The sequence below is a fragment of the Cryptomeria japonica genome, chromosome 3 (assembly GCF_030272615.1).
Source record: "Cryptomeria japonica chromosome 3, Sugi_1.0, whole genome shotgun sequence".
Taxonomy (NCBI): domain Eukaryota; kingdom Viridiplantae; phylum Streptophyta; class Pinopsida; order Cupressales; family Cupressaceae; genus Cryptomeria; species Cryptomeria japonica.
In genome coordinates this window covers 908,431,132-908,448,356 of record NC_081407.1, presented here as the reverse complement: position 1 = coordinate 908,448,356, position 17,225 = coordinate 908,431,132, and the positions used below count along the sequence as shown (strand labels likewise).

The 17,225-nt window shown below is 37.7% G+C and overlaps 1 protein-coding gene across 7 annotated transcripts in view; it reads right to left on the bottom strand.

Annotated features, from left to right (window-relative positions):
- Window positions 1-17,225, bottom strand: part of LOC131067013 (uncharacterized) — a 130,274-nt gene that overhangs the window by 64,190 nt on the left and 48,859 nt on the right. For 3 of the 7 annotated variants that reach the window (XM_059217002.1, XM_059217003.1, XM_059217001.1), the window contains exons 5-7: window positions 15,143-15,253; window positions 14,900-14,989; window positions 1,107-1,192 (exon numbers count right to left, since the gene is read on the bottom strand). In XM_059217002.1, the coding sequence (XP_059072985.1) occupies window positions 1,107-1,192; window positions 14,900-14,989; window positions 15,143-15,253 (287 nt within the window). The remainder of the gene's footprint in view (window positions 1-1,106; window positions 1,193-14,899; window positions 14,990-15,142; window positions 15,254-17,225) is intronic. The other 4 variants (XM_059217006.1, XM_059217005.1, XM_059217004.1 and 1 more) reach the window with 2 other exon arrangements.

Genomic DNA, 17,225 nt, shown 5'->3' with positions numbered 1-17,225 from the left:
ACTCTAGAAGGCTTGTGATGGCCATAATTTTGTCTCCACTTGTGATTAGACAGAGTCGAATAGCAGCATTTTTCTTGTGTTGGCATGCATATTTTGCCGCTGTACACTAAATCTTTCCGCAAGTACCTTGTTTTATGATTTAAGGTTGGGAAGACCATCCTATAAAACCAATCAATAAGGAAATTCACCATTCTCCCTTCAAACTCAACCATCAAACAAATAATGTAAAGGATTTTTAGAGAAGAATGTATTACAGAGAGAAAATGTTTTAGAATAATGTAGTTCTCTAACCTAAATGTAATGTCTCTTGACAATCTAACAAAGGACATCAACTAATTGAAGCTTCCAAAAAAATAGAATATATTATTTTTGTTTATTTCATATGTTTTGAAGCCTGCAAAATGGATTTACTCACACGAAAGTAGTTGTAATACAAATGTATTTAAACAAAATATAAGTTACTATCATTTTTTACCTTACAGTAAGGTCCTTTTAGTAAAACCACCCTTCAAACCTATAAGATTTCCACAATCCATTCGAATCTTGTATGCAGTTTCTGGATTTGATTGTGTTGGAAATTTTTACCATCAACGTTTCGAATCACACTCCTTGATTCATCATCAGGATGCAAGAGAGTTCAAGGAGTTGAAAAATGAGTTGCAGACCAAGGCATCAATATAGAAAGGGGGGATGAGCACGAGGAACAAGGAAACTAGAAAGTAATATTGTCTATATTTTTTAAATTTCTTATTATTAAATGTCCTTAGTTTCCTTGTTCCTCGTGCTCAAAGTAATATTGTCTATATTTTTTAAATTTCTTATTATTAAATGTCCTTAGTTTCCTTGTTCCTCGTGCTCATCCCCCCTTTCTATATTGATGCCTTGGTCTGCAACTCATTTTTCAACTCCTTGAACTCTCTTGCATCCTGATGATGAATCACTGAGTGTGATTCGAAACGTTGCTGGTAAAAATTTCCAACACAATCAAATCCAGAAACTGCAAACAAAAAAACCATCCTTTTTACAAATATAGTGTTATTCCTTTAAAAAAAGTTAAGTAATGTCTCTAATGGTTAACATTTTTAGCAGATTGTCTTCCTACAAACCTGGATAGAGGGCAGTTATCGCAACCCATAAAAACACGACCCTGATATCTCTTTTCCAAGATAATCTTGCATAAGGAAGCTGCATCCTGTTACTCCAAAACATATTTCAGAGAAATGAGTAAAATACTAAAAAGAATGCTGAGCAAAGAACTTCACTTATTATATATCATATATCAAGTTAAAAAGTTCTCTAAAATAAAATTAATTTGAAATTCAATAGTAAAGATTCCTCAATGTTTAGCTAAGGGTTAGAAAAAAAAATGCTAGCCATATGAAATCTAGATGAAAATTGCCCAGATAACTAGCTTCAAAAGTTCAGCTACACAAACTTAAGGTCTTCTCAGTGCTGTAAGAGCACCTCCTTTGAAAGACTCAATAATCTCAATAAATCCAACCATGATCCCTATCCCAGCACCATCCCATGTGCATCTGTTGAACATTTATATGGCTCTCCATTATGAAAATCTGGTATTATGTGGAGAAAATGTACATTGCGTTTGAGCTTAACAATGTCACCCATATTTTTTGTATCTACATTTAATGTTGTTTTTAAATTTTTACATACAAGTAAATAATGATAAGTGAACTGTGTATGTGCTAATCTGTGTTATTTGTAATTGAAGCATCTTTCGAATTAGCTGCTATTCATCTGTGCAGTTATCTTGCAAACATAAATATTACATTCTCTAATATATTTCTATCCTACATGTGCCATCCATAGACATATGTTAGCATACATAGTTTATCAAGTACACTTTCCAACCTTTGCACTTGACCAACATGCAACATGGGACCTTCCAGATATATGTTAGCATAAATAGTTTATCATGTACAATCCACGTTAGGCATAAGCTTTATTAGGGTTATTTTTTGTCTACATCTTTTTCTCAATACATATGACCCTCAGATCAAGAGTTGTGGTTTGTTCATAACAAAAGTGATCAATAATAACAACTAATTCTTAGAGATCCATGCAATCTCACAAGATAGGGATTAAGAAAAGACCAGTCATGTCGATGGAAGAAAGGCTTCTCATGTGATCTTTGGCTATAGTGTTAAAAGGTTACTTTTGCATGCCACTTTAAAAATATAATGTTCCTTTTGTGGAAAGTCTTACATATATGGGATTGCAGATTAAGCTCCACAGACAATGTTTAATACAATGAAACTGTATCACGGTGCTCACACCCCATGCTTTTAAAAATATAATGTTCTTTTGTGGAAAGTGTTTCAGATATGAGATTGCAGATTAAGCTACAAAGACAATGTTTAATACGATGACACTGTCACAATGTTCACACCCCATGCTTACCAACCTTCCCATGTTGGCTCACATGCAACATGAGAACTTTCAGACCTAATACAATCACAAAACATCCTTTCAACATAAGTCATGTAACTCATTTTACCATATTGCTAGACTGTGATATGCAGCCCTGTTTGTGCTTTGTGTTTTTTTCGTTTTTTGAATTTGTTTTTGACTTGTTTTTGCAATACAATCAATGACAATAATAGTGCATATAAAGAGAATAATCCAACACTTTTCCAGTTCAGAAATAACACAACTGAAAATTCCAGATTTAAATTCTGATCTGAAGTACATTTTTTCTCAAAAAAAATGCAGCATACCCAGAAAATGCAGCAATGGTTTTGCTTGAGCTGCTCACAAAAATCACCAAAATATCACTCCAAAATGAATGCCAACCCTCACAATCTACTCCAAAGGCTACATTAAAAGTATGCAAGGATGTGTAGGTCCAAAATGCCCCAAAACAGCAAGTGTAACCTCCTCGAAACCCTAGACGCCCATCAAAAGAGTGTATGACCAGCAAAGGAGAAAATACAACCAGCAAAATAGAAAATATACCCTCCTCAATCTTCTCCAAAATGGTTCTTTTTAATCTGATATTCAATATGTTCTGCCAAATCTGAAAATGTAAACTCTAATATGCCCAAACGTGACCTCTAAACGAAATCACCAAATTTTTCTCCAGATTGTATCTCTCAACAATGTGGAGAATGTTGCCTGCTAGGGTTTTCGTCCTCACAAACCAAACAAAAGAAGCAATCTCCCCAAATCAGAAGCAATATCAAAATCAATACTCAACATACAAAAGGAGCTCTCAATTCCCCTTTTTATAAGCCTTTTAGGGAACTTTCCAGAAAGTTCCTTTTAAAATGACTCTACTAATTTTTTAAGCCTTTTAACTCCTAAAAGTGATTTAATTTACTTCTAAAACATTTTTGGCACTTAAAGTCGCTTTAAGTGTCACGTTATTTAAAAATTTCCATTCTCTTTCCAACAAGCTATAACACTGAGGTACCCGATAAATAAATTTAATTAAAAAAGCAACCTTAGTAAAAATAATTAAATATAGCTCAATAATGCACCCAATTAGCGACAATGGTCAAAATGCATCGAAATTAAAATCTAACTGCATAGGAATAATCCTAATGATGAAAGATGATAAACAGATCTGGCTGAGTGACTTACTAAAAATAGACACTCCCTCCAAGAATCTTGGAACCCAAACCAAAAGTTGGAAATAACATCTCGAAGTGTCATATGGCTCCTCTAAACCGTTCGAGCTCACTTGTAACATCAAATTACCCCTCTAAATAAGCAAACACAAACTAGAAAAATCAACGACAACTGCACAGCTAGAGAACCTTAAAATAGGCACATTACATAGACCTATAACATAGCTTGCCATACCAGCACCACGTACTACCAAAAGTCAGTGCAAGGCTAGCCATTATCCCATTAGCACCCATAGCATGCTCAGTGGATAGGACTTTAGTCCTAGACAACAATTACATGGTGACAATCTTTAAACTCACTCTTGATTGCATTCTTACTTTTTCCTTGCCTGAACTATGTGTAAAAACAATGGTTTAATGAAGTTTTGGTACAAGGAGGCAGGATTTCGGGATGGGGAAACCAAGGTCCTAAATTTGGGAGCAATGGGGGCATTGTGGCACAGTTAATATCTAATAATAATAATTTTAATATAGTGAGTGAAATTAGTTTCTGGATTCAATTGTGTATAAGCTTTTTGTATCATCATTTTATAAAGTAAAAGAAACATTTCGAATCACACTCTCTGATCCATCATCAGGATAATGAGAGCCAAAGGAATCAAATAAGATGTTTAGTTGCAGACCAATATGATTTTAATATAATTTATAACAATCATTTATAGCATAGTGTGGTGGTTAGATCATGGAATTCTTGTTATAGCCATTATGATCACAAGTATTCAGCCCTTGCTAATCCATTGTGCTCACGAGCTTGATACTTCATGTTAAAGATGTTGGTGTTCATGCCAATGACTTCATATTCCAAACGCTCACTTGGCCAATGTGCTCGCAAGCTTTATGCTCCTACTAGGCTACTAAACTCGCATGTTTGGACTACAAGCATTAATGCAGTGTTTCCATGCCAAGGCTAAAATTTTCTATTTGTGGCCTCACCTAGCTCGTGCCAAGTTAAAAATTCTCGTGTTAAATCAAAAAAATTTATATATTTAATATGAATTAATATGTATATAGTATTCATAATAAATAGTATTACTTGTAACATATTAAAAACTCAATTTGCAAGATATTTATATATTAATATTGATAATATATTTATCATAGATATTTTATTTATAATATATTGCATTCACTAAAGTTGTGCAAATATCCAAATTTATAAGGAGCAGATTCTTTGAGAGAGATTTGAATATGTCCCGAAGACCTCAAAGTGTCTGTAAACTGTCTCACACAATATTTTCAACGAGAAACTCACATATAAGCAATTTTTATTTCTTCCTTCTGTTGTGTGTGATGTGACTCTACAACTCCATTTGTAACTGCAAATCACAAAAAATGAAACCCTTCCAACATACACAATTGAATAGAAAACGCATGCCCTCCCATCATGTGCCCTCACAACTATAACTCTACATATCATAATTTCAAACTTTTACAAATCAAGTTTGGCTTTGTTTTTGCAAGAACAAAAAAATAACTTTTTTTTTTAATTAAAGAGGTTTATGCTAGTTGTTTCAAGGATGTCAAGGCACCCCCTGACCATCTCCAACTAGGCAAGCATACCGGAAATCTCCCCTGCTTCAACAAGGTGCCCTAAGGATGCTTCTTCTTCCTATGTGCATCCTCGTTCCAGAAACACACCAACTGTTTCTTTTTTTGTTCGGTGGGATGGGGGGGTAGGGTGTTGCACCATGTGGAACACTAGAAACAACTACATTGATTGTTTCTTTATTTTTGGGTTGGGGGTGGAGTTGGGTAGGGTGGGGTGGGGTGGGGTGGGGTGGGGCCGGGCTAGGGTGTTGCGTCCATTTAACATCCTCAACCACTTATTCCTAACAAAAAAATCAAGCTTCGCTTCCTCTAAATCTCAGCAAGCCAAAAGTAATCAATCCTCTAAATCACAATAGCATGTAACTACTTCCAGCCTCCCTTCACTAAGTTAAGGATCATGCTTTGTTCTTATCCATAAGTGATCAATGATCGCAATCATTTCTTAGCAATCCATGTGATTTCACGTGATTGGCTCCTTCCCACCTAATACGTACTCCTATAAATATGGGCACAAGGACAAAGTTGGCCACCTAGGACAAGAATGGGCTTCTCACATGAATATTGTCCTTGAGAGTGAAATTGATGTGTAATGTTTCGGACCTATACGGTGCAGATCAACCATACGGTGGAAGGGGACACTCGTGCAGTGACTGGGTGGACGTACGGTAGGAGAGGAAGACCGTACGGTAGGGGATGGAGAGCACAGTGTACGGTGTAAATGTCGTACAATGGAGTGAGGGGAGGCGTACGGTATAATAGTCGTACGGTGATGTCAAGCGGTCGTACGGTGGAGCCCAAAGGGTCGTACGATAGTGAGGAGGGTGTACGGTGTGGCCACATGAGGTCATACGGTGGTGAAGGAGGTGTACGGTGGGGCTAAAGAAGGTTGTACGGTGGTGAGAAGGGGAGGGGTGGTAGTACGGTGTGTGGCTGTGAAGATACAGAGGTACAGTGGACTTCAGCGGTTGTGAGGTGACCTTCCGAAGTAATGGATTCTGAAAATTAGGAGTCCTCCTTATGCATGTAACCAGATTAACAGAGACGCAGAGAAAGTAAGCAATGATAAAATTCAAGATTTGCCAGATCCAAAACGAGTACGATGACAGAATAGGGTGAGAGGTGAACCTCACCGAAACTGCAAATACCAAATAGGGAGGGTCTTTCACCTCCGAAATCGCGGATAACAGAACTCCAATAGGAATTCGCACAATAGAGAAAAGATACCAAAAATTCGCATACCTACAACAATGAATAACACGGCCATATATATGGGCTCCGAGAAACTTCCCGAAGGATTACAAATGGGCCGACACGACCAATCAAAACTTGTCAAATCTAATTAAATAAAAGGGCCCGAAAAATTTGTTATTAAATTTGGGGCCTGTTGACGTGTATTTTGTACACAATCAAACACAGAATAAAATACCCAAGGGTACCTTATCCTCTCTTGAATAAAGCCTCTGATTGCTGAAGATGTCGCAAAAAAAGGATCAATCAGGATGACTCCAAGGTTCTTTGATGTAGGGTCTCTACGTGTGGATAAGCACCAGTGGTCGTTGTGAATGCTGTTTCATCAAGGGGCCTTACGTTTCCGTTATTGCAGGAACAGGATTTCCTAAAACTAACAAGTTCTCAAAAAGATCAAAAGGTAGGGTTTGCAAGGGATGAATTCTAATCTAATCCTAAGAATGACTCAATGTAGGCTAGACTTGGCAAAATTCTACCAATTTCAATATTGCCAAAACATAACAACTCAACTGAAATTGATGCGATCTTCTAAGGTGGCTAATGATTTTCCAATTCATCAAGGATCGTAGACACTACCATGAAAGTACATATCAATAGTTCAATGATGATTGAAGGTTTAAGTAACCCAAATATCTCCAGTTGACCACACAAGGCGTTCTTACAATCAGCAAGAAGCTAGTGGTTTGGAACGTGAATCTCACCAAAGATCAACCCCAACACTTAGTCCTTCAAATTTAAATACTACTTCGACCAAGAATGATTCAAGAAAGTAAGCAACCATGAAAGTAGCTCTAATCTTCTAATTTCTAACTTCAATATTTTATCGATCTCAAAGCCAAAATAGACAACAATTGCTTGAAATTCTCTCTTCAATGCTCTAATCTTCTAATTTCTAACTTACTCTCTCTAATCTCTCATTTTCTAATTACAAAATGAAAAATGAATGAGGGTATATATAGCATCCTCAATTACAATGAACGGCCCAGATCAAAAGAAGATCAACGGCTGAGATTCTGACACCTAAACCCTAATTAGGGTTTATTACAAAAAGTTCCCCTTTTATTGAACAATATTAAATGCATAGCCAAATATTTAATTGGCACAAAAATCTAGGTAACATAGACCAATGATAATTAAGGTGCCACATCATCTATAACAACCTCTCTTCTAGAACCTTGTTCCCTTCCCAATGCTCCTTCTTAGCATATGCAGTGAATCTAGACACAATTCCTTCAATCTCAGCAATAGGAATCTCGGGAAGATTCCTCATTCGTTCCTCCAAGTGGATGACCTGATCGAAAGCCTTGAGAAGAGCTGCATCCCATCCAGGTTCGAGTTCCTTGGTTTTCTCAATCAGGAGCATAGTAGCGAACATTTGATCCCTTTGCCCATCTGTGATAATATTCTCATCTTTGCAAAAGATGACCTTAACCTTCTCTTCCAACTCTTGAAGATTCACATCTCTCTCATCTTCAATCCTTCTGCCAAGAATAGAACATAACACCTCAAACACCTTGTCCTGAATCGGATGGATGACCTCTTCAACTTGATTGCATTTGGTGCTAATGTCTTCGAAAAGAACTTCCTTCATCTGGAGTAGAGTTGACCACTGGAGTAAATTATGAGCTCCTCCATCCATTATCTTTTCTTGTGCTAGGATCTTCCTTGGTGTTTGCCTGATTACTTGCACAACTGGAATGATAACATCTCTAGTTTGGGCAAAGGCGGCTACTGTTATCATTAGGTTCTGAATGATCTCAAGGACCTGGATAGCTCGATGGGTGGTCTGCATCATTCTTGTTGCGAACTCAATGGCAACGGTATGGGATTTGTCAATCCAAGAGCTCATAAGCTGAACCAAGCTCTTAACTCTTTCTGCTTCGCCAACTGATTCAAGGGGAAGTGCTTGCACAGGAGACACTGCTGGATCCTGACGTCCCAAAGGCCGATTGAGATGGCTAAAGTAGCCTCTCCAAGCACCGACCTCTCTCTCAAGCTTTCTATTCTTTTCCATTTCTTCTTTAAGCTTGTCTTTAAGTGCCTCAAATGAATCAGTGGCCTCATCCAGTGTCTGCTCAACTGTGAGTGGACCAAGCTCAAATGTTTCTACATCATACTCCTCTGCAAGGATTTCACCTTCATATTTGTCTACTGCCGGTGTAGCTATCTGTAACTTCCTGGACCCTATCTCATCTCTGATCATCTTGGACATCTTGGTGGCCTTCTTCCTTTCTGTTATTCCCTGAGAATTTCCTACAAGGTTCTCTAAGTCAATTACATTATCTTCATCTTCGATCACAATCACCCTCGTTAGCCTCTCCTTCAACCAATCTGGAATGGCGGATCTTGTCTCTTTAACTTGTATCTCTTTAGGCAATGGTTCTTCTTCTCGGAGAGGAGATGTTACTTCATCATTATTCTTGTCTTCATATAGCTCATTAACTTGAGGAGATTGACTTGATGAACGTTCAGACGCCTGCCCTTCTTCGTGTGTATCATTCTGTACCATTGATTCCATAGATTCCTCAACTTCAGGTACCCTCTTCTCTTGTCCTACATTCTGACTTGTCCTTTTTTCATGTCGAGAAGATGTACCGGATGAGCGATCTCGATTGGCCCCTTGTTTCTTCTTGGAGGGTTCTCTTTTCTCAGGTCTTTCTTTTCTCTTCGCACCTCTAGGATGGGGATTGCCTTCACTTGCGCTTCGAACATTACCTTCACTTGTGCTTCTAGGATGAGGATCGCCTTCACTTACACTTGCTCCTCCTTCCCCTGGTCTTTCCTCCAAAGTAAAAGTCATAGGTATGTTCTGTTCTCTCAACTTTTGATGTTGCACATCAACCCATCTGCGAGTACAAGACAAAACTGGAGCCATCAAATCTTTTAAGTCAAAAACCTCAGGTTCATTCCAATCTATCTTCACTGCTTTGTCTTCTCGGTCATAAGATGATTGGAGATGTCTGCCACTATCCTGAGCTTGATCGGCCACTCTGTAAACTTTGCATTTCCTGATGAAATCCAAAGGTAACCTGGAATGCATCTTTCTTTTCACTTCTAAATCATCTGAGAGATTTATCAAAAAGTCCTCTATCTGAAATTCGTGCTTGTACTTTCTACCAACTGTTTCTTCTATATACCCATAAGGATCAAAATTCTCTCTGAAGGCAAAGAATGAAAATGAATATAAGGCCAACTCTATCTCTGCGTCATACATGGCTAGAGCATTAGGACATACCTCAACTGAATTCCCTAGTATGATAGGCACAGGAATTCCATTTCCATGCCTGTGTCTGAATGCCTTTGCATAAGCTGCCAACTGCCTAGTCACCTCAAGTAACACTATCCTGTCTGTCGGATATCTTGGCAACATATATGGAGGTGAAGGACACCCATGAACTCTAATATATGTAAACTTCTGGAATTGGATAAACCAAGCACCATACCTTTTCACAAGCTCCTGTGCATCTTGAGATAGGCGATTGTGAATCCCGCCTTGCAGTCCTGGTCATGTTCATCGTGAAGGTATCATTGACTAACTTGTAGTCACTTCCAGGTGGATGATGCAAATGGACATAAGAATCACAAACTCTAACTTCTCCTGGTCCTCTTCCGATCACTCCTCAGTGAGGTAGTCCTGCATATTCAAAACTCCTGATCAAGGCATATATGATGTATGAACTCATGTGGAAGGACTTGGTAGCCTTTAGTCTTCTTAACTGCACGTCCAAGCAATGGCTAATAATTCTAGCCCAATGAATTGTCCCTTTTCCTTGAACTATCACTTGGATGAAGTAGAACATCCACTTCTCAAAATAGAAGGCTTGAGGAGCTCCTGTAACTCGATTGAGTAAAGTTATCAAATCTCTGTACTCCTCCTGGAAGTCGATCCTATGTGGTGTGTTGGGAATCTTGCTCAGGCGAGGACGACTTTTGAGTAACCAATTCTTATCGATGATGCTCAAGCAAGTGTCTGGATCATCTTCGTACATGGATCTAGCTCCTTCCAAGCTTTTGTAAATCATATCTTTATGTTCTAGTAAATGGAGAGCTTCACTGATAGCCTCTTCTGAAAGGTAAGCCAAAGTGTTTCCTTCCTTGGACACGATTGATCTTGATTGTGGGTTATAATGGCGGGCGCACTCGATCATCAGCTCATGGCACTGGACTGCTGGAGGGAAACCGGCCGCCTTGATAATGCCACTTTCGATTATTCTCCTTACGACAGGTGATGGCTTCCCAATATAAGGGACCTCTCGAAACTTCTTCACACTGAAGTTTCCCAAGTTGGTATCTCCAATGTTGCTCCATTTTGACACGATCTTGGTCTCCAATTCTTCATTCCTTTGATCTTCCTTCATGAGAGTTGGACGACTAGTGGATGCTCCTGCCTTTGGGGTCGCCATCTTGACACCTACACAACATTTCATAATGAGTAATATATTTTGCAATTTAAACATTTAGGAAACTTCATGATAAATCTTTGAATTATCATTTCCTAAACTTAACTACGCAATTTGAAATTCAAAATTCAAAATTCCAACATTTGGACAAGGGAGATCTCGCCATACCTCTACTTGAGGATTAACTCTAGAAAACGATGCAAAATAAGGCAAGTTCGCTAGGCAAAATGTGGGTCGAAGTCTTCAAAATGCGCTTCCTTTATCAACTTCACCACCTCTAGTCTTCAATAAAATTCGCTCCTCTTAAATCAAATTTCGCACTCCTCCTTGTTCTTCCAAATTGCACTTTGAATGAATGGATGAATGATGGATTAACATCGCTCAAAATACCCCTGCTATATAGGCGCTCACCACCTCATCCCTTATAGGCCGACTTGGTGAAAATAGACCAAAAATAAACAAAAATTTAATTAAAGAAGAGGCCGACTTTATAAAAAGTATTAAAATGATACCCCAAGCACTCTATCTTTTATTTTAAATTAATAATAATTAATTTCAAAAGGCCTTAATAATAATAAAAAACGATTTTCTAAGGCTTAAATTAATTATTAAATATCAACGCACCCTTATTAAATGCCAATTTAATTAAAATATTTCAAGGTTTTAGCGAATTTGGCATTTAATGCGAGTTGTTTGAAGTAAGTGCTCAAGCATGGGAAAATAATGGACATCAATAACATCGCTCTGGTCCCTTGGAGAGGGACAGGAGCGATCATGCACTTTAGACCTTGCATTTCTCGTTTTTACGTTCAAAACCTCACCTTTGGCGTCCAAAATGGCATTTTTGTTTGGAATTTTGAGTTTAATCCATGTGATCTTTGGAAGGAGCTTGCCTTAAAGCATTTTCGCCCTGGTCACTTAGAGAGGGACAGGAGCGATTTTTGTCTTTTGTCCTTGATCTTTGCCTTCCAAATTGCCAATTCATGTTGCGGGGCAATCAATGATCTTCATTGTTCGTTCTATGCATGTTCAACTCGCTTTCTCAAGACAAAATGAGTTCTTCCAAGGATTTTCGCCCTGGTCCTCCAGTGAAGGACAGGAGCGATTTTTGTTTTTGAGCCTAGGATTGTTGATTCTTGGGGTTAATTCCTTGTCCATCATCTCTCGAAAGACATTTCTCACTTTGCTCAACCTTGTCTTGGCATGGTTTTGGAGGAAAATTGTTGATTTTATGAAAATCGCCTTGGTCCTTCAGTGAAGGACAGGAGCGCTTTTTAGTTTATTGCATAATACATCGACCTTCAGTTACTCCTAACCACATCAATATCTAATTACCTTCAAGGCGTAAAACATTATTCCTTATTCCATCTTGAGTCTTGGAAACAAAAGTAGCATTCCAAAATGTTAGGCTATTAGGCAAATTTGAAGATTTCGCTCTGGTCCCTTGGTGAGGGACAAGAACGCCCTAGCCATTTTTCATCGAATTTCGTGGTCTTTGCAATTTCATTCTTCCTTGAAGCACTTTAAGTATCATTCCAATCTTGTGCCTTGGCCTGGATTCGTCCAAATTTGGAGGGGGAGGCTAGATAATGTGTTTTTCGCCCAGGTCCCTTGGAGAGGGACAGGGGCACCTTGGCAATTATGAGCTTACTTAATGCTTTGCTAACTTTCAAAATTATCTTCAATGGATTGATTACGTCCTCCTTCATTTATCTCAAACATGAAACTTGCTTTTCCTTTGCCAGAAGATTGTCTTGTGAGAAAATCGCTCTGGTCCCTTGGTGAGGGACAGGAGCGCCTATTGCAACTTGGGTTGATTCTCTCCTTTGTAGGCCACTCAAGTTATATTCAACGAATAAAACATACTTCTCTTGACCTCTTCAAATCGCGAAATCACTTAAATCTTGTGAGGATAATGCAAATTCGGAATTCAAGCTCCGGTCCTTCAGTGAGGGACAGGAGCGATTTTTGTCCTCAAGGCCAAATCTTTTCACTTTTCATCTCAAATTTCCTTTGCTGGGGAAGATATCATCTTTTACAAGCTATGAACAAGAGCCCAAATCCTAAAAAGGTCCAAAAAGGTGTATACAAAGAAAATCGCTCTGGTCCCTTGGAGAGGGACAAGAGCGAATTCATCTTGCTAGACAAAAAGTTCAACCTTTCATTGCTTTTGACTAAGTCTGGGTGTTCTATCATGTTGATTTCATCCATCATTGTATCCTTGGCGCTTCAATTTGACCAATCAAGGCCAAGAATGACCTAAGTAAACCATTTCGCCTTGGTCCTTCAGTAGAGGACAGGAGCGAATTCACCTTAAACCTTCAAAATTTATCATTTTCGAGTCTTCAAAATCTTCAAAATCTTCAATTTACGTCCAATTATATCCCCTGGCGACCCTGCACAAAACAATTAAAGGAAGTTAGAGACAGGTATGCATTAAATAACATTTTCGCCTTGGTCCCTGGGAGAGGGACAGGGGCGATTTCACCTTTTTAAGTTAAAATATCCACAATTTAAATCTTCAAATCACTTCATCATGCAGGGTTAGGTCATCTTCAGGGCCAGGATCAGTTATCTTGCTTCCAAAATTTGGTCAAAATTTACCCAGACAAAATGTACAATTCCATCCCCAGGATGCTAGCACTTAGACAAAAGAATTCGAATTTACCCCAAACAGGATCCCGACTTAAGCTAACCTGAGACATATGAACCCACCATCTCAATCCCAACCCTCGGGAGGATACATAATAACCTTCAAAATTCGGCTGGACTTGCCTTAAAAAACACATTCAAAAGAAAACCCCAGGGTTTAGCCCTAGTCCAAACAACTCACTCACTCAAAACCCTAAAAAGCGGAGAGAGGAACAGGCAAAACCAAGCGAAAATGAGGGGGTCCCCATTCTAATGGGGTGATGTGTGAAATGGTCACAACATGGCCTTACAACAAAATAATTAGGTTTATTATTTAATTATATCGGGGACATCACATCATGATCTTCAGTTTTCCTCTACACTATTCTCCTAAAGTTACCGATTCGAGTTCGGATTCGGCAAAAAACAAAATCTTGGGTATGGGTACGGGTTCGTCCGTGTGTATATATATATATATATATATAATCAATACAAAAATAAAATATACAATGTGACTTTCCATGCATAAATCATAAATCATAAATCATAAATCCATAATTGCCAATGCCAATAAATATTCATATATCGCAAATGTAATCAGTAAACTAATAACTAAAGTCTAATATCATTATCATAATTTGCAAAAAAAGATAATATTCAAGTTTCAAGTCTTTTTTAAAAAGTCATAAAGGGGCGAATTAGGACTTTATTATAAAAAACTATTTTAAAAAGTCTTTTTTAATTGTTTTTTTGACCCGTGGGCCCCGTTTTTGGGAACCCACGGGCCTGGGTTCAAGCAAGTCCTTTTGGGTTCACCCGGGTCCTCCTGGGTTCCACCCAGGTCCTTCCCATTGGTGAGACCTTTCTAGATTTCTCTTCCTAGAACTCACTATTGTATACTGCTGCTCTCTTCAGTCCTATTGACCTACTTCTAGTCATCCATGGACATTAAAATTAATTTTTCTTTCCTCTTTCTTTCTTTCTAGTCTACAACCATAAAAGGGTACTCTTGTACCCCAAAACAATACATCGTTTTTCTTGTGAAAAGTGTTTAAGTTGTGGCATTGCATAATAAGATCCATTAACAATGCAATAAATTGGAAAGAAACCCAACAAATGATTACCAAGAAAACACAATATAGAAAAGATGAATGATTAATACAAGAATACTTAACCGTTAATTGGAAGATACAATATCTTCTAGGATATCTGAACTATAATTGAATACCTCCCCCATTTCTCTTTAAGGTTGATGTACCATATGCATTGTTTAGAATAAGTTAGTTATGTATGCTATCTTCAAAAAACAATGAAAATAGACTTTAAAACAAGAATTTCATAGATACACAAGAGTTTAATAGGAAGCTTTAATAATTATAATGATCATGAACCAAAAGTTTTACTTGAGATAAGGATGAAAATAACCTCATAATGAATAAGATTAATAATATGTTCTGGGTGTGCATCAACACTTCCCTTCTTTAAATAATACATATGAGCACCTCTGTCTAGCTTGTGAACTATTAAGTCAAGGAAAATAGGTTCAACTGAGCATCAACATTTCTTGTCCTCCATTACATAATTCAACTGAATGACTACCTTATACATTATTTTAAAAGAAAACATTTTTATTGAACTTTTGAAAAATAATTATCACATAAAGGATATATATAACCCTGCCAACCGAATAACATTGCCACCACCTTTCAATGCTTCTGCCTCTGCCATAAGCAAAGTATCCGTACGAGCACTCCTTCCCATAGGCACTGTCGGACACTCCTACAAAATCATGAATTATAGTGTGACTCCAAATAAAAAGAACAGATTACAACCAAATAAAGAATCAAATTATGAACATCATTATTTGACAAACATATTGGATATACATCTATAGGTACAAGATATCCAATTGACATCCAGGAAATTACACACACAAATAATCATAGCATACAATAACCAATGCTTCTAGTCAGTCAATATTAGGAAAGTGGTGCATCCCCTTTGTGTGGAACCTTATCTCCCAACCATCTTAATGTTCCATAACTTCTATCTTATATTTTTTATTAGATTAACACTTTTGACTGGAGCTATGAACCGGAAGAGGGTTTCAAAAGGGCTCCAAAACCTTTTAGAATAAGAACAGGCAACAAGCTAATGAGTCTAAAACACAGACAAGTACCAACAACAACTTGAGACGAGAAACAACAAAGAACTTCAAATCAAAGAGGCCCCTGAGAAAGAGACAACGATGCCACAGCAAAAGGAAAGCCATGACAACAATCATGGAAGTTTAAAACCAAACCTTGGCAAAGAACTCTGAAGTGGAGTTAAACCCTGACCCAAATGAGCCATCCTGCCTTTTTTCAAAGAGGAGCCCGGCACAGCCCACAGACACACAGTCTCAGCTTCAGGCTTTCTCTTGTCCTTAAAGGTAGACCTCTGCACATCTTCAACAGGACCCACAACAGCAATGTTCAAAGCCTTTCTTTCATTCCTTATATCAGATTTTTATATTCCCTTGGTAACAAGCTTCCGTCTGATATTTATGTTACCTTGGTAACAAGCTGTACTGTTAAATTAAGGAGGCATACACAATTATACAAGCTCAATGATAATGAGTATTACAGCCTTAAAACTAAAAACTAAGTGCATAGCAAGCTTAGATTTAGTCCAACTTGTCTAAAGGCAATGCATGAAAGCAGGTGCAAAATGAAAAGAAGCACTATAATTGAAGCGATGCTGCTTTGACAAGGTAGGAAGTCAAGTAAAAAGCAACACTTATAAGTTGCCATTGACCTATAGGATAATATAAAGTATAAATGGATCCTGTACTCCTCAAGCATGAGAAAAACATATAACTGGGTTAAACAAAAAAAGAAAAACACAAACCATTGTGAAAGGCCTTCACAATCAGTCGGAATCATTATTGGGGACTGCAAACACAGTTGTAACAGATCTCAATTTTCACTACAACATGCATACTGACTTGGTCTAAGGCATAGTAACTGGCATAAGACAATTCTTAATTCAAATCACATTCCAAATTTCCACAAATTGCATTTGGATACCATTTCCATCCTTTTTTTAGAGGTATCCAAACTCACATTGTACAAATCCAAAATTTGTTCCTTCATGTTTTTTTCCTCAAAACTTTAACATTACCAGATTAAAAAACCCGATCTGGTAGGATTTGTGTTTTTAATCCCTAAGCATAGATGCCCTTTAATATACACTTCTTAAAATATTCATCAATTATTAAACACTTTGGCCTGAACCTAATTCAATTGATAAACCAAATAATGTATTAATACCTCACATAAATATAACATATATGTATATACTTAAAGACAACACCAATGGTATTGATCAATGTTGCAAAACTCACCAAAAACACTTTTGACTCGTGAGTACTCCTGAGCCAAAATGCTAGGCAAGTTACTCGCCCAAAAACTCGTCAACAAGTTTTTGAAACTCACAGCAATTTTTCCCTATAAAACTCGCAAGTAAATGCAAAAAATAACAAGTTTTGTATTAAAAACTCGTCCAAATTCATTTGAACTTATTTTTTCTTGCTTGCAGTTAAAAAAATGTGATTTCATTGGTGGTAAAGGTTTCAAAGGTCTTAATTTGGGCTTGGAAGCAAGGGCACTGCCTCTCAATCCTATTAAGGGCCTTGCCCCAAAATCCGCACAAGGGGCTCTGCCCCTAGACCCCATCGGGTGCATTGCACAAAAATCCGCACAAGGGGCTC